This window comes from Camponotus floridanus, unplaced genomic scaffold, assembly GCF_003227725.1.
Source record: "Camponotus floridanus strain SB8 unplaced genomic scaffold, Cflo_v7.5 scaffold10, whole genome shotgun sequence".
Taxonomy (NCBI): domain Eukaryota; kingdom Metazoa; phylum Arthropoda; class Insecta; order Hymenoptera; family Formicidae; genus Camponotus; species Camponotus floridanus.
In genome coordinates, this window is record NW_020229215.1 from 3,274,027 (window position 1) to 3,293,078 (window position 19,052).

General features: G+C 28.0%; 3 protein-coding genes and 1 pseudogene across 3 annotated transcripts; 1 reads left to right on the plus strand and 3 right to left on the minus strand.

Moving 5' to 3' along the window:
• The first annotated feature begins 693 nt into the window (after positions 1-693).
• LOC105259524 (odorant receptor 13a-like) lies at positions 694-4,729 on the plus strand. Its single transcript, XM_025409713.1, has 9 exons — positions 694-844; positions 1,424-1,549; positions 1,630-1,750; positions 2,005-2,263; positions 2,720-2,839; positions 3,426-3,516; positions 3,689-3,825; positions 4,209-4,341; positions 4,414-4,729. The coding sequence occupies exons 1-9, from the start codon at positions 701-703 to the stop codon at positions 4,462-4,464; spliced, it is 1,182 nt and encodes a 393-aa protein (XP_025265498.1). The 5' UTR covers positions 694-700; the 3' UTR covers positions 4,465-4,729.
• Positions 4,730-4,739: 10 nt separating this feature from the next.
• LOC109610432 (odorant receptor Or2-like) lies at positions 4,740-8,410 on the minus strand. Its single transcript, XM_025409709.1, has 9 exons — positions 8,208-8,410; positions 7,792-7,911; positions 7,560-7,677; positions 6,902-7,178; positions 5,951-6,079; positions 5,779-5,869; positions 5,569-5,705; positions 4,940-5,072; positions 4,740-4,882 (listed from the first exon to the last, which is right to left on the minus strand). The coding sequence occupies exons 1-9, from the start codon at positions 8,361-8,363 to the stop codon at positions 4,832-4,834; spliced, it is 1,212 nt and encodes a 403-aa protein (XP_025265494.1). The 5' UTR covers positions 8,364-8,410; the 3' UTR covers positions 4,740-4,831.
• A 1,071-nt stretch (positions 8,411-9,481) lies between these two features.
• LOC112638049 lies at positions 9,482-10,625 on the minus strand. The gene is made up of 4 exons (XM_025409046.1): positions 10,336-10,625; positions 10,103-10,219; positions 9,943-10,033; positions 9,482-9,487 (listed from the first exon to the last, which is right to left on the minus strand). The coding sequence occupies exons 1-4, from the start codon at positions 10,590-10,592 to the stop codon at positions 9,482-9,484; spliced, it is 471 nt and encodes a 156-aa protein (XP_025264831.1). The 5' UTR covers positions 10,593-10,625.
• Positions 10,626-15,902: 5,277 nt separating this feature from the next.
• Positions 15,903-17,210, minus strand: LOC112638050 (annotated as a pseudogene).
• Between the last annotated feature and the right edge of the window lie 1,842 nt (positions 17,211-19,052).

The window sequence follows — 19,052 nt, forward strand, 5'->3', positions numbered from 1 at the left end:
ATTATTAAATAAATGCGAATTGTATAACAAATCATTGCATTTACATCGTTATGTCGCGTATAAATATAGTTTTTTATAAAATACTATTATTTTCAATAAGCATTTTTATATGTGTCGTAATAATTAGGCTTAAGCGTTATCTGATTATTCAAAATAATTCAAATCTGACATAAATAGATAATATATTTCCGTCTCTCAAAAATCGTGTTGCGAATGATTCTTTCAACTTTACATGTATCATGCAACAAGTATTAATCGGAGCATTACATCGTGTAAAGCGTATTCCACGAAAACGCGAAAAGGTAGCAGGACAAATTGAATAGAACAATCTTATGACGACAGGAAGTGAATTAAAGCGAAATTCGCATTGACCTCTGCTTGTACGAGGAACAATCGCGAGATTCAAGCGAAGCGTTGTGTATGCACTTTTAACTTTCCGCGGAATAGAATTTTTAACTCGACCCCTTGTATCGTACTCGATTACAAAAAAAAGAATATGACGTACGGTGCACCGAGAATTTATCTCCCCCTTTAAGTATATGTTACGACGTGTATCGATCCCATTTCGCGTCTGCGGTACTATTTTTCTCAATTACGCTTGTCCAAACGGAATGCCTAATGAGGCTTCTGCCTCCTTTTGCGCCCTTTTTGTCCGATCGCAAGTGCAGTGTAGTGTCATACTTGCTACGGAGTAGTCGACATGGATAGTGTTCAAGGTCAGTATATGCGTATCAATCAGATGTTAATGTGCTTCATCGGTCAGTGGCCGTATCAGGAGATTTGGGAAAAATTTCTGATCCAAAGCATTTTCGTACCTGCAGTTTTCTCTCAGGCTGTTGTTCAGGTAAATCCTTGTTTCCTCCTAAACTTCTTAAGAATAAAAATATTGAATATATAACGAAATACATACACAAAGAGTGTAGATTATAAATTGCATTAATTAATAACACATCTATAAAAAAGTGAATCAAAAATGTTTCTCTCTCTCTCTCTCTCCAAGTCAGAAATTATATTTAAAAATCCAATTAATTATATAATAATTATATATTAATTATAATATATTAATATATATTAATTATAATTATTATATTAATATATTATAATATATAATATATATTATAATATATTAATATATTATAATTATAATTATTATAATATATTAATATATATTAATTATAATTATTATATTAATTATATAATAATTATATATTAATTATATAATAATTATGCTTACTTCAAAATTTTAAATTAGTGCGAATTATTATTTTCGAAGACAATGTGATGGATTGGTTTTTCGATGAATTTAAAATTGCAAAAAATATACGTATTGTATTTTCAAAGAGATTTTCCAAATTTATCTTTTTGCGAGATCTTAAATAAATATTAAGTGAGTTCCTCGCGCCAACTTTGAGAAATTTTGCAGGGCGGTGGCATGATCGCCGCGTGGTTCGCAGGTGATATCGATGCGTTTATGGAAGGTTCGTCGCCTTTCGTAATTAGTTTAATGTGCATCTGTAAACACATTAACTATGTATACAATCATGAACAGGTATGTTTGTTTCCGAAAGACTCGACGTCATTCATATGCCTCGTTATACGATATTTAAGCATAAGTATTCGTAAATACAGATGAAAAGACTCGTGATTATAATGGCGGAGGATTGGAATATTTACTCAAAATATAGCTACGAATACGATATCCTGTGTAAAAATTACGCGATGGGCAGAAAAGTCACGATTGCTTACGCAGGTAAAAATCCCATCGAAAATTCCACGACATTATTTAGAGATTCCAGAATCACATTTCGATCGATTATATGCGAGTATAGAATTTATGCAAGTATAAAAAAAATAATTGACTCTTAAATATTTTAAATAGAATTGTCTTTTAAATATTTTAAATAGACGAAATAAAATATAAATAAGAAAATATATCGCGTATATCCTTTAAGCAGATCGATACGAGCGGTACGTTACGACCCTTGATTGATACATTATTTACAGTCTCCCTGTACGGATCGATGACTCCCTTTCTGGTTGTGCCGGTGATAATAAACACTGCCAGTTATATGGGTCTGTACAACATTTCCGATAAGCCCCTGATGTTTCGTACGGAATACTTTATAGATTCGCAGAAGTATTACTATCCGTTACTGGTGCACTCGTACATCGGCACCCTCGGATTCGTCACAATCGTCGTAGCGATCGATTCGATGTTGGTGTTTCACGTACAGCACGAGTGCGGGATGTGCGAGATCTTAGGGTAACTCCGCAATAATGGCACACTTTGTAAGACCGAACAGCATTCTCATCCGAAGCGCATTTCACACTTCGAGAAATTTGCATCTAAATGTCTCTCTACGAGAAATTCCGACGATGTTTATCTCATCTCGTGAGAAACACGCGTTTCTTATCTTTTATATAAATTTTTTACATAATATATAGGAGCAATACATTTTCTCGTCATGTAAGTCGGTTGAATGAAGGAGAAAGAAATTGTGTAATAAACATCTATCATTATCCATAGAATGTCTTATTAATGTGTACGTTCCTCAAATTCATCTCATCCAGTACGATATCAGTAGATTAACATAAAATTACAATCACGAGAATAAGCGATATTAAAGTTTTTAATATTTTAAGGCTATCTCTATGATTAATTTCAACATCTTTGGATTCGATTATATCTAAGATACGTTCATCAATGAGCATTTTTTAGATATCGACTAACACGGATTGTTGATACAGCCTCCTTAAGCATAGATTTGCATCCGAGCAAAGAGGCTGCATCGTATAGAAATGTGAGAAATTGTGTAATCCTGCACAACCACATAATACAGTTAGTATATCTTTGAACTATGCTTTATATATTTCTTCGTTTTTTATTTCACATCTTTTATATAAATAAATATATAAAACTATAAATATATAAATATATAAATTTATATAAATAAATTATAAATAAATATATTTTTTTAAATAAATAAATATAAATAAATATATTTTAAATATATTTATTTATATTTATTTATTTGAAACGATATATTTATTTATACATATTCTAATTAATATAATTTAATATTTTATAATTTATTTATATTTGTTTTTTTTTAAATATATTTATTTAAATAAATTTTAATTAATATAAATAAATATATTTTCTTTAAATAAATAAATAAATATATTTTTTCTTGTTTCTTACATGCATGTGTAAATGTATGTGAAAATAGAAATTTATAAATTTATAAATTTACATATACGAAGAGATTAATATTATCTGCTTTGTTTAATCAATTGTGATCTAATCTAATTTTTTTTCTGATATATGAATTGTTCAGGATTAATACATATGTTTGATTTATATTTTAAATATGTATTCTTTTATAAATTTATATAAATTGTATTAATTTTTTTCTTACATTAAGGTACGCTAAGCATGTCGAAAAAGCGAATACGACATCGTATTTTTTTCAATTAGGTTTTAACATGATGGGCATGACTTTCACAATATTCCAGGTTAGTGCTGGAAACAGTATAAACATAATTACTAATCAATTGAAAAATTTTAGATTTAAATATTATCTTTTTAAGATTGCACTATCTTGCTCAAGATAAAATATTTAGATAACATATTTATAATTATATCAATATATGCAAATATGATAAAAAAGTTTTTATTACAAGTTAGGCAGTGGTAAAGTTAACCGATATAAAGGAGGCTTTGCGATTCATGTCATTCACGGTGTGCTTGTTTTCCGTTCTTTTTCTCGAAAGCTGGCCGGGTCAACAACTATCAGACTATACTGATAAAATTTTTACGTACACGTGAGTATCGTAAACACAATCGCGCTCTTCGTAGCTAAAGCGATTTGGCTGTAACTAACATTGTTATCCATTATATTAATTTTTTAATTAATATTATATTAATTTTATGTTATTTTATATTATGTTATTCATTATAATAATTTTATAATTAATTAATAAATTAATATTATATTGATTTTATAATAATTAATTAATTATATTAATTACATTATATTTTAAAAGCAATCGAAATCTGTGATGGTGCACTATGTATCCAGACTTGTATACTCAATTTACAGTATTGCATTAAAAAACACACAGACTTGCCAGAATAATTCAAATAAAATACATAGACTGTTTATAAAATAAAGAAAAAAGATTTATTTGATACGTCGATCTTTCAGGACCGACGGAAAATGGTATCAATCTTCACAAAGAGTGAAGAAGATGATTGCTATTATGTTATTGAAGAGTTGCATGCCGATTAGGATAACTGCGGGCAAATTGTACACTCTGAACTTGGAGAACTTCGCTGCAGTAAGCGAGTTTCTTCGAATAAAATTTAACGCTACAAATCTTATTGGATTATCTTTTCTTTTTTTTTTTAAGGTCGTACGATCGTCGTTCTCTTACTTTACCGTCCTCTGTTCTATGCAGTGAGCATTGCAGCTAGAAAACTTTATCTATTACTATTATCAATGATGACAGTTGCAAGCAACGTCCGTTTGCTCGGCAATTACGTGAGTTACAGCTGTATAATTAATAAATCAGAACTCGGAGAGGGATTACTTGTGACAAAGATGCACGACAGTCGAAGTATCTAACTTAAACAATTAGATAATCTAAGTATTGTTGACCAGATTAGTACTAATATCTAGGAAAGAAAAGGCGAATATAATTTAGCTACGTAAAATATTTGTATGGAAGAAAGTTTATAATAAGATACATATGTTCTAATGAATGAATGAATTATTAAATCATGTTGGCCGCTAACATGTCTCCTAAATTGTCTATCACGATTACATTTTTATTGCACAGACCGTAGAAGCGTAAAATATGAGAAAGCTGTACGCATTACCTTAAATAAAATTTCATATTATTGAGATAGAAAGAGGGATTTTTCTTGCAAACTCACCGCGTTAAAGGTTACATAGCACAACACGATAAGTTTCCCTGCAGTTATCGTCAGTGGCTTTTTGCTTCTCATCATGATCATTATCAAAAGCTTTTGCGATACTACAGGCATTCTATACCATTGTAATTTGTATCTGCAAACATAAACTGTGTTATACCTACTGTCCAGCTATTCTAAAAGATTTCAAGTTAAACATATTTTTGATGGATGCATTGGTGCGAAAGATAAATTGATACCTCATACAGTTTCTACGATATACAGGGTGTCTGATAACTTTGTGCAATCCCGAAGTGTGAAGATAGATTGGCTTAAATTAAGAAGAAAGGTCCTCTACTGTTTTGCGATATTCGCAATAATTAACAAAAAATTAATTAAAGAAGATCAGCCAATCCATGCTTCTTTAATTAATTTTTCGTTAATTATTCCAGTGAATATCTCCAAACAGTAAAGGACCTTTCTTCTCAATTTGACCCAATCTACCTTCACACCTCGGGATTGCAAAAAGTTATCAGACACCCTGTATAAATTTAATCTGTTCGCGTATCTACACTATCTATATTTGTAACGAACACAATATGATTCATGATTTTTACGGAAAAAATGTACTCCGGATATTATATCAAACGTACGCGGATTCATGCACCTTTTCGTTGCAGTCTATGATCTTCTGACCTTGCCAATTTTCAAAAAACGTATTAAGCATAAGCGCGTTGAGATAACTAGCGTATGGCAAAAGACGATTGATGTTTTCCTTATTTGTCATTAGCTAGAAATTTTTTTATTGCATACATGTGATTGTATATATTTGTGACTTCCCACAGTTATTAAATATAAATTACCTGAAATCCTACGATACTTAACAATGACCCATTAGTTACCATGTGTATGAAAAATGGGAATCTGTAGAGTGATTCTATGGCAGTGGCGAATCTAGCGTAAACACGTCAATTTTTTATTATTGATTATTTATGAAAATGATTTGAATTATCACACACACAAGTATATACTAACTGTATCGCTTCTGTGTGCCTTCGAACGCTATACACGATATTCGAATAACATTTATTCCGCGCGAATGCCGTTATTAAAATGTTATCAATGCCATTGTCTTCAAATTCAAGGGCTCTTTCCAAACGATACCTAAAATTCAATATCGTGTACAAATGTTGAAAAATTAATGCTTTATAATTATGAATATATTCATTTTATTTAAATACATTAAAGATGTTTTGTACCTATTTTCAAAATATTGAGAATTTAATGAAAATTGTACAGAATGTCCTTACATATAGTTAGAATCTTCAGTACAATTTTTAAATCAATTCACTAAAGCGTTCACAAGTTATAAGGATTTTAATTTGCACCGAATTATAATAACATGTGTTCTTATGGGAAACGTATAATCACGTCGATTCAAATAACAAAAACACATGGAAATAATATTCAGAATTTGTTTAAAATTTGCAAAAGTTTAGATACAGAGAAAATATTTGGCCAAATAATATTATACAAGTACTAACTGGTTAAAAAGATATTAAATATAATTTAATGAAGTTAGCCATGTATCTGTCACAAGACGAAATTCTCTGCCAAAAGTTAATCATTTCGATTAACAAAATTCGGAATATTTTAGTAAAAACGCAATAAATATTAAAAAATGTAAAATTAAATATTTAATATTTATAATTAAAAATTAAATATAAAAAATATATCTTTGCACTGTAGTTAAGATCAAATTGTAATATTCCACACAATTTCTTACTCAAAATACACCAAAAGTGGATATATTCGTAAATATTGATTTTCAGCTACTTTTTGCTGGGATTGTACATATAAAACATCCTTAAATGAGTACATAAATTTTATTTAAGTACATTAAATGAGTACATAAATTTTATTTAAATGAATTTCAAAATCTTGAGGAAAGAGAATTTAATATTTTCGCGGATTCATCAAACTTACCTCAGAGCTGCAAACAATCCACAGCAATGTTGAACGCACGCCAAATACAAGACGTTGAACGCAGTCAATAATATCGTGTAATACACCTCGCATATGGAGCATTGTATGAGAAGTGGGATGTAGCGCATTTGTAAATCAAGCATATAGTTGATGCGATAGGTAGATTGTGCCTCCTGCGTCTGATTTGACGCGTCGATCGTTCCGAAGGATGTTTCGTAGAAAAATCTGGTTATCAAAGGCGTGAGTGCGAAAATCACGGCATGGCCAACTATAGTACCTGATAAATATGAAAACATTAGAGAGATTTCTAGACTTTAATAGATGATATTATCGTTGGAGGATGGAAATAAAACATACATTTATTATTACGAATCGTTTTATCGATTTATTATAAAAGATGTTCTATACGAGAAGTGAAATATTTAAAAAATTGAATACTAATTTTCTGGAATTAATTACTATAGAACGTAAGTGCAAAATTACACAAAGTCAAATTTTTTAAAAGATATATTTTTGAAATTATTGATTGAAATACGAATATGTATAGAGTCCATTAAAACTAAAAAAAAATACTTTTACAAATTTACATTTTACGTTTTGCTTCTGATCAGATTTAATTTGTATTATTATTATTATATTATTGAATTAATGAATTTACCTGCATAAATGTAGCTAAACTTTCGCGCAAACAGTAAGTACGAACGCAAGATTTTAGTTTCCTGGTCCGTCTTCGGAGAACACCAATGCTCTTGTATTTTCACCAGAAGCATCTTGATCTGAAGCTCGAAGTCAATTTAAATATGGTGTCACTCGATAACGTTCTATTGTTATCTTAATTGTGCTTCAATCTTTCAATTAAAATGACGAAAGCACCGCTTTTATTTACACACCTTAGGTAATTTATAAATTGTGTAGATGAATTTAAACGTTGACGTTATGGAGTAAAATAGCATCGAAAGACAGTCGAACACTTCGAAAAAATCAGGCCAGACTTTGAACAAACACAGTAGCTGTGTTTGCCATAAATATATTAGAATTTCGGAGATTAGTATAATTTCAATTTCGTACAGTAATGTGTACAAAGTGTAAACAATCGTCGCATTTCCTCGATTGAATTTTTAATTTGATATGGAAATATTTTAAAAAGTAAAAAATTATCTCTCGCGCAAAATATTACAAGGACGCTGAAGTGCACATTTATTTGAAAAAATTGCGATGACTGCGACTGATATTTTTTTACAATCTGTGCACAATGCTTTGAAATAATGAAACCCCCCTCTTTTTTTCTTTTTTTTCCTCGACATACCTCGAATATCATCACGGATACGAATAGAAACGTAAATCCGACGTACATCGCGCAACGTTTACGTAGCTCTTGAAAGGGCCACACACCACAAATAGTTAACAGAATGCGGAGATTGTTGTAGTTCGACTCACAAAAGAAATCGTTGACATCACACATGTTACTCTTTTGCCACTGACGGTTTGGTGCGAGTGAAATTCATTTTACTTACGGAGGTCTCTAGATTAGGTTTGTCTCTCATAAAAAATTCCGTTTAATGTTGATTGCCATGTGTATGCGACATGCACATGTTGTCAACACATTCATGCTGTGAAACAAGCTACTACTATTAAAGGCTATTTGCGATCGATTGCGCAGTTGGTTATATTCAGAGGTAGAGGATTAAAGGTAGTATTTCTTTTGCAGATTGCGAAACAATTCAAACATTGATTGCATTAAATGAAAGACAGTATTTTGCGAATAAAAGGTACTCTTATCGATTCTTTCTATATCTTGGTACTGTTGCAAGTAAATTTTCAATAAACTCTATGAAAGAGAATCGTATGATTTGAAAATTATAGAAAATATTATTCTACAAATTTCTTTTAGGAGGTTTTAATTTTTCTTTTGCCTTGAAAGAAATGACATCTTGTGATGAAAATGAAAAGTATTTCAATTAGGTTATTTTATTATTGTTAATAAAAATTTTTCGAGTCTATTGCATGCAGTCTCAGTTATTCAAGTATTATATCATCAATATGTGACTTATATAATTTCATCATAAATAATTGCTAAATATTGATATTATTTGTTAAAATTTTATAACTTATAAAAAAATTACTGTTAAATACTAATAGTAATTATGAAAAATTGTTCATGTCAATAAATATTTGTATGACAATTTTCAAAAAATTAAATTTGTTTTTTGTTTTAAAAAAACTTTTTTTATTGGAAAAATTATATAACAATTGTTTCAGGATTTTATTAAATTATTTACATAAACTGTAACGTCTCTTCAGTTATTAAAATATTAATATAAATATGAATTGTATTTGAAATATTTATTGTAGAGAGCGCAATAGCATGAAGTATGATAATGATGTGCGTATTACCTTAAACAAATTTTTTTATTTTAATAAAGCACGTATTTGTATGAAATAATTATACTTACCGCGTAAAAAGTTATGTATGACATTGCGAAGAATTTACTAATAGTGAGTTTCAATGGTTTTTGACTTGTCATCATTATCATTATAAGAAGCTTTTGTGTCGCTATTGGCATATTGTACCATTTTGAGTTATATCTGCAAATTTCGCAAGATGTCCATGATTTATTCCATGTATTTATATATAATTCCATGTATTTATTTGACGATAGTGTTATTACATTTTTATTGCAATCTGGGCGATTTCGTTAAAAAAAATATTATAAAAAGCTATTACTAGATGTTGTATAAAACGTACACGGATTCAAATATCTTCTCGCTGGAATCTATGATTTTTTGACCTTGCCAATTTTTAAGAAATATATTCATTAATAATCCACTCATATAAATACAATATGTTATAAAATTATTTATATTTTCCGTGTTTGTTATCATCTAAAAAAAGATAGCATAATATGAATAACATATATATGATAATATCATATATTCAATTTTAAATTAATTATATTCTATAATTTATATTAAATAATTTTTGTGCATCATGTAAAATTATATGTAAAATGTGTCATAGAAATTTCATCAAACGTATATACCTGAAATTCTACAATGCTTAAAGATATTACAAGAAACCCCACGTGTACAAAGAAAGGTATGTTGTACATCGATTCCATAATAGCAATAAATCTAATGCATGAAGATATTATTTGAGATTATTATTATACGATAGAAATATACCTATTTAAATATACTCACTGCATCGCTTCGGTATGTCTTCGAATACAGTATACAATATTTGAATAAGACGTAATCTGAGTTAATATTAAACCACCATTATTGTTTTCGAAATCAAATGCATTTTCTAATCTATATCTGAAATTTAATATTGTCCAAGTATTTAAAAAATGTATTAACAAAATTTAAACAAAATTTTTTTTGGTTTAGAGCAAGATTCATTATATATACGACAAGATTCATTATATATTTACCTCAAGCTTTCGAATAATCCACAACAGAATTCAACCAATGTTACATACAGGACATCAAATGCAGCTGTTAGGAGCACATAATATATTTCGCATATAGCTATATGTATGAAAATTAGAACATAACATGTGTCTACATCGATTATATAATTTCCGAGATAAAATAGTCCCGTTTGGATTTTTTGCGTATTTGACGATGTATCCTTCTCTTTGGATTTTGTATTGATGGACTTGGTCAATAATGTTACAGATTGGTACATGATGAGGTGACCGATTAACAAAGCTAATTTACATAAAAACGTCAAATATTTATGATTATTATCGAATAAATATATCATTATTATAAAAAGTGAAATGCTTTTTCAAAAATATCGATAATTATTATAAAGTATATATGTTTCAATAATTATTATAAATTATATATGTATGTATGTGTATAAGTACAGAAAAACAATAATAAATATTTAAATAGATTTTTATATAAATTCAGTCGTTTAAAATTATTTAGAAGACTGAATTTATATTAAAGTCTATATAAATCTATTTAAAAATCCATTAAAATTTTTATTGTTTTTTCTGCACTGTATTATTATGCACATAAAACGCTGCATTATTAAACTCACTTATATAAATGTATCCAAATTTTCGTCCATATAACCCATGCAAATTATATATTTTAGTCTCTTCATCCAACTTTGAAGAAAGACAATATTTTTGCATATATATTAGAAGCAGTTTTAGCTATACAAAGAAAATTTATGATCAAAAACCATGTATGTTTTCGTCTATACTTTTATTATTATCATTTATGACTTTTGTTTACCCACTTTTGGTAACGTATATATTGCATAAATGATTTGAATTATGGTCACTATACTGAGAAATAATAGTAGCGGAGTATCGATTAGTTCAAAGGTATCATGCTCAATACTCATTAATCCCAATATCTATATTTCTCACATGGTTTGTATCAAGTAAATGTATAATAATCATGTATAATAATTATATATAACATATTATAATAACATGTAATGTTAATTGAATTGTCCGATTGTAAATTATGTTGTCAAGTATATTTAAAATCGAATATAAAATTGATATATAAATCTATCTGTACATATATTCTAGTATAAATTTCAATAATTAGCATAATTATTACTGTAATATTTAAATTCAATAATTTTTGATTGACATGTAGACATAAGCAAAAATTAAAAAGTGTACAAAACTTGAAAATGTGACAAAACATTTGTCTTTAATTTACCTCAAATATAAAAGGTCCGAATACGAGTATCATTGCGAGGTATGTCATCCAGCGTCTTCTTAACGTATGAAAAGGCCATAGACCGCTAATACTTAGTATCAGGCGAATAAAGTCGTAATGCGAATTTTTAAAGAATTGGTCAAATTGGTCGATATTATCCATGCTGTCTTTTATGTATCGTTGCTATTGCAAGAATGACGCATGGATTGCAAATATCTCATCAAGAATTCTCTTTAACTTTAATTGTCGCAGACAATTAATAGGTTGTCTGTATCAAGAATTCTGCTTAAATTGCAATTGCCGTACATCACGCAAAACACGTGTCAATAACATATTTGTGTCACAAGACCGATATAGTCTAATGAAGACTAATTCTTATAATTGCAAAATCATGTTAGTAAATTATGTAATTATACAAGGGACACAATCCAAAGGACTATTTCGATTGAAATTATTGTCGTACTTTATTTGACTCAAATAAAAAAGACATGAAAATTTTACTCATATGTAGAAAAAGTCACATTATATATATGAGTCGAAATGATACAGTCGTTTAATGCTGATTGTTTTGAAGAATAATGCTTTTTCTTTCATCAAGAGAATATTTAGGTTTTCATTGTTGAAGATTTTCTGAATGTTCGTTAGTCACGAAAACTACACATGTTTTATCAGAATCGAAGCGCGTAAATTAATCCTAATTTATAATAGTTATCGCATAAATATAATTTTATCATAAATTAGACAACATAATGTTAAACATTCTTATATACCAATAATAATATTATACCTCTCAAAACAATTTTCAATTATTGTACAGATCTAAAAACGGTGAAATACGAAGCGGACGCACGTACAATCTAGAAAATGGAAATGCGCAAAATATTCTGATCAATAAATAGAAAACATTGTTATGTAGAGTAAATTCAACATATATATTTATCGCACTGAAGCTAGGAAGAGAAAGGACCATGATTTTACTAACAGTTAACGTGCAAGGTACATAAAGTGCTTCTTAGCATCACGTTCAAAAGTTTTCTGGATTTCGGTGATGATTCGTACCGATAGCCTCGATAGCTAATATTAAGACGTAAAAAATTTGTATTTTAATATTAAAAATTTTATTAACATATTTTTTATAAATTGTAATAAAAACTTTTTACATTTTATTTATTCTTTTACTGTTGCATTTAATTGTGACATTAAAAAATTTTTTGTGAACAGAAATTTTACTGGCTTACATCGATGTGTATACACGACTGCTATGATCAATCACTTGTTGCCCTAACCAGCATGCGATGTATAAATGCAGTAATTGAGCAGTTATGTAACCACCATGTCGAAGAGCGAGTTCTGGAGTGAGGCTATCAATGGCTGCCTAAAAGATTCGAAACGATTTTAACCATAACTAGAACTTACAAAATCGTACATTATGTTATCACAATGAGCTCACTATATATATATATATATATATATATATATATATATATATAAATATATATATATATATATATATATATATACAGAGTGTTCCAAAAGTCCCAGACCGGTCGAATATGTCATAAACTATGCACTTTAGAAAGAAATGTTTCAAACAAAAGTTATATGGCTTGAAGGGGGCCATCAGATAGTGGCAATGATTTGACATGGGAGAGTCATTTGAAAGTCACGTGAACATCATCGTCAATTTCTTAAACGGAATCCCCTATTTTTTATTACATATTTGTGTAGCTTATCTCGAGGGCTTTCCAAAATACTATAATAAAGTATTTCTTCATTGAGTACTTTTCGAGTTATGACGCTTGAAACCATTTCTTAATTTTGCATAAACCATAAAATATTCATTTTTCGATTATCTTACCTTAATACTTTTATGTACAAAATAATGAGAGAAATTGGTGCAAAGAAAACACATAGTTGTTTTTAAAAAAAATATGTAATTGTTAATTGCAAATTTTGCAATTTTTGCTAAGATTGTACATACAAAACATCCTTAAAAAAATACAATACGTTATTGTACACAGCATGGTGCTAAATAGCATAGGTTTCGAATCACAAGAAGTTAAATTTTAAAATAAAAATAAAATTAGAGTAAATATTGGAAAAATTAGAAACAAAATTATAATAAAAAACCTAAAAAATAAAAACCTAATTTTTATCTCCATTTTTAGAAGAGTATATGTTTATATGAAAAACGCTTCTTAATTTTCGACAAAGAATCATCTCCTAAAATTTTTCGCACTTATTAAGAAACACCCTATACATATTCTTCATCTTATATTCTTAAGCTTTTTTATATATATTGCATTATTTTCTTCTTTAATAATAAATATAATCTTCCGTCAAAATAGTATTAAAGGAAATGGAATAATGATATCGAAATATGATTACAAATAAACGTAGAATATGCAATGTGAAGCCTACACAATTATTTTATAATTGAAAAATGCAAGTTTGATTAATATTCTAACGTAACATAATATATTTATTACATACGTATATCATATTGCAAAATAAAATAAAAAGAAATTTAATAATAAATAAATAAACAAAATTGAAAGTGGATATATTCGTCATTTTATTATTGATTTTCAGCTACTTTTTGCTGGGATTGTACAAACAAAACGTCCTTAAATGAGTACTTAAATTTTATTTAAATACATTAAATGAGTACATAAATTTTATTTAAATGAATTTCAAAATCTTGAGAAAAGAGAATTTAATATTTTCGCGGATCCGTCAAACTTACCTCAGAGCTGCAAACAATCCATAGCAATGTTGAACGCACGCCAAATACAAGACGTTGAACGCAGTCAATAATATCGTGTAATACACTTCGCATATGGAGCATTGTATGAGAAATGGGATGTAGCGCATTCGTAAATCAAGTATGTAGTTGATGCGATAGGTAGATTGTAACTCCTGCGTCTGATTGGACGCATCGATCATTCCAAAGGATGTCTCGTAGAAAAATCTGGTTATCAAAGTGAGTGCGAAAATCACGGCATGGCCAACTATAGTACCTGATAATTATGAAAACATTAGAGAGATTTCTAGACTTTAATAGATGATTATTGTTGGAGGATGGAAATAAAACATACATTTATTATTACGTATCGTTTTATCGATTTATTATAAAAGATGTTCTATACGAGAAGTGAAATATTTAAAAAATTGAATGCTAATTTTCTGGAATTAATTACTACAGGACATAAGTGCAAAATTACACAAACTCAAGTTTTTTAAAAGATATATTTTTGAAATTATTGATTGAAATACGAATATGTGTCGAGTCCATTAAAAATAAAAAAAAAAAATAATTTTTCAAATTTACATTTTACGTTTTGTTCTGATCAGATTTAATTTGTATTACTATTTGTATTACTTTCTCAAACTCAATAACTTGTGATTGCTCGTAAATGTCTTTCACCTTGTCTTAATTTGTTTTTAGTTTTCGACGAGCTTTAATAAACTTATAATTTATTATTATATTATTGAATTAATGAATTTACCTGCATAAATGTAGCTAAACTTTCGCCATGTGTATGCGACATGCACATGTTGTCAACACATTCATGCTGTGACACAAGCTACTACTATTAGGGGCTATTTGCGATCGATTGCGCAGTTGGTTATATTCAAAGGTATCGAGGATTAAAGGTAGTATTTCTTTTGCAGATTGCGAAACAATATAAACATCGATTGCATTAAATGAAAGACAGAATTTTGAGAATAAAAGGAACTCTTATCGATTCTTTCTATATCTTGGTACTGTTGCAAGTAAATTTTCAGTAAACTCTATCAAAGAGAATCGTATGATTTGAAAATTATAGAAAATATTATTCTACAAATTTCTTTTAGTAGGTTTTAATTTTTCTTTTGCCTTCAAAGAAATGATATCTTGTGATGAAAATGAAAAGTATTTCAATTAGTGTATTTTATTGCTGTTAATAAAAGTTTTCGAGTCTATTGCATGCAATCTCAATTATTCAAGTATTACATCTTCTACATGTGACTTATATAATTTCATTATGAATTACTAAATAATCATATTATTTATTAAAATTTTATGACTTATAAAAAAAACTGCTGATAAATAGTAATAGCTATTATGAAAAATTGTTCATGTCAATAAATGTTTGTAGAACAATTTTCAAAAAGTTAAATTAGTTTCTTCTTAAAAAAAACTTTTTCTATTGGAAAAATTATATAACAATTGTTTCAGGATTTTATTAAATTATTTACATAAACTGTAACGTCTCCTCAATTATTAAAGTATTAATATAAATATGAATTGTATTCAAAATGTTTATTGTAGAGAGCACAATAGCATAAAGTATGATGATGATGCGCGTATTACCTTAAACAATTTTTTTTATTTTTATAAAGCACGTATTTGCATGAAATAATTATACTTACCGCGTTAAAAGTTATGTATGACAATGCAAAGTGTTTGCCAATAGTGAGTTTCAATGGTTTTTTACTTGTCAGCATTATCATTATAAGAAGCTTTTGTGTCGCTATTGGCATATTGTACCATTTTGTGTTATATCTGCAAATTTCGCAACATTTCCGTGGTTTATTTCGTGTATTTATTTATAATTCCATATATTTATTTCACGATGGTACTATTATTCTTTTATTGCAGTCTGAGGCGCGATTTTATGAAAAAATATTATAAAATGCTATTACTAGATAGTTGTATAAAACGCACACGGATTCAAATACTTTTTCGCTGGAATCTATGATTTTTTGACCTTGCAAATTTTCAAAAAATATATTGATTAATAATGCATTCATATAACTGTAATGTTCTATAAAATTATTTATATTTTCCGTGTTTGTTATCATCTAAAAAATGGTAGCATAATATGAATAATATATATATGATAATATTATATATTCAATTTTAAATTAATTATATTCTATAATTTATATTAAATAATTTTTGTGCATCATGTGAAATTATATGTAAAACGTGTCATAGAAATTTCATCAAACGTATCTGTACGTATACCTGAAATCCCCTACAATGCTTAAACATATTACAAGAAACCCCACGTGTACAAAGAAAGTATGTTGTACATCGATTCCATAATAGCAATAAATCTAATGCATGAAGATATTATTTGAGATTATTATTATATGATAGAAATGTCAATACCCATTTAAATATACGCACTGCATCGTTTCGGTGTGTCTTCGAATACAGTATACGATATTTGAATAAGACGTATTCTGTGTTAATATTAAATCACCATTATTGTTTTTGAAATCGAATGCATTTTCTAATCTATATCTGAAATTTAATATTGTTCAAGTATTTAAAAAATGTATTAACAAAATTTAAACAAAATTTTCTTTTTTAGAGCAAGATTCATTATGTACGACAAGATTCATTATATATTTATCTCAAGCTTTCGAATAACCCACAACAGTATTCAATCAATGTTACATACAGGATATCGAATGCAGCTATTAGGAACACATAAGATATTTCGCATATAGCAGTATGTATGAAAATTGGAACATAATATGTGTCTACACCGATCATATAATTTACGGGATAAGATAGTCCCGTTTGGATTCCTTGCGTAGTATTTGATGACGTATCCATCTCTTTGGATTTTGTATTGATAAGCTTGGTCAATAATGTTATAGATTGGAACACGATGGGGTGACCGACTAACAAAGCTAATTTATATAAAAACATCAAATTTTTATGATTATTATCGAATAAATATATCATTATTATAAAAAGTGAAATGCTTTTTTAAAAATATCGATAATTATTATAAATTATATGTATATGTTTCAATAATTATTATAAATTATATATGTATGTATGTATATATATGTATGTGTATAAGTACAGAAAAACAATAATAAATATTTAAATAGATTTTTATATAAATTCAGTCGTTTAAAATTATTTAGAAGACTGAATTTATATAAAAATCGATTTAAATCTATTTAAAAATTCATTGAAATTTGTATTGTTTTTTCTGCACCTTATTATTATGCACATAATACACCGCATTAAATTCACTTATATAAATGTATTCGAATTTTCGTCCATATAACCCATGCGAATTATATATTTTAGTCTCTTCATCCAACTTTGAAGAAAGACAATATTTTTGCATATTTATTAGAAGCAGTTTTAGCTATACAAGGAAAATTTATGATCAAAAACCATGTACGTTTTCTTCTATACTTTTATTATTATCATTTATGACTTTTGTTTACCCACTTTTGGTAACGTATATATTGCATAAATGATTTCAATTATGGTCACTATACTGAGAAATAATATTAGCGGAGCATCGATTAGTTCAAAGGTATCATGCCAAATACTCATTAATCCCAATATCTATATTTCTCACGTGATTTATATCAGGCAAATGTATAATAATCATATATAACACATTATAATAACATGTAATGTTAACTGAATTGTTCGATTATAAATTATGTTGTCAAGTATATTTAAAATAGAATATAAAATTGATATATAAATCTATCTATACATATATTTCAGTATAAATTTCAGTTAATTAGCATAATTATTACTGTAATATTTAAATTCAATAATTTTTTATAGACAGTAAACATAATAAGCAAAAATTAAAATGTGTACAAAACTTGAAAATGTGACAAAACATTTGTCTTTAATTTACTTCAAATGTAAATCCAGATCCGAGTACGAGTATCATTGCGAGGTATATCACGTAGCGTCTTCTTAACATATGGAAAGGCCATAGACCGCTAATACTTAGTATTAGGCGAATAACGTCGTAATGCGAATTCTTAAAGAATTGGTCAAATTGGTCGATATTATTCATGCTGTCTTCTATCTATCGCTGCTATTGCAACAATGATGCATAGATTGCAAATATCTCATCAATAATTCTGTTTAACTTCAATTGTCGCAGGCAATTAATAGGTTGTCTGTGGCAAGAATTCCGCTTAAATTGCAATTGCCGTACATCACGAAAAATACGTGTCAGTAACATATTTGTGTCACAAGACCGATATAGTCTAATGAAGACTAATTCTTATAATTGCAAAATCATGTTAGTAAATTATGTAATTATACAAGAGACATAATCCAAAGGACTATTTGGATTGAAATTATTGTCGTAGTATATCTGACTCAAATAAAAGAGATATAAAAATTTTACTCATATGTAGAAAAAGTCACATAATATATATGAGTAAAATGGTACAGTCGTTTAATGCTGATTGCTTTGAAGAATAATGCTTCTTTTTTCATCAAGAGAATATTTAGGTTTTTATTGTTGAAGATTTCCTGAATGTTCGTTAATTACGAACAACTATACATATTTTATCAGAATCAAAGCGCGTAAGTTAATCCTTTTGTGTCGCTATTGGCATATTGTACCATTTTGTGTTATGTCTGCAATTTTCGCAAGATTTCCATCACGCCAAGTTTTCA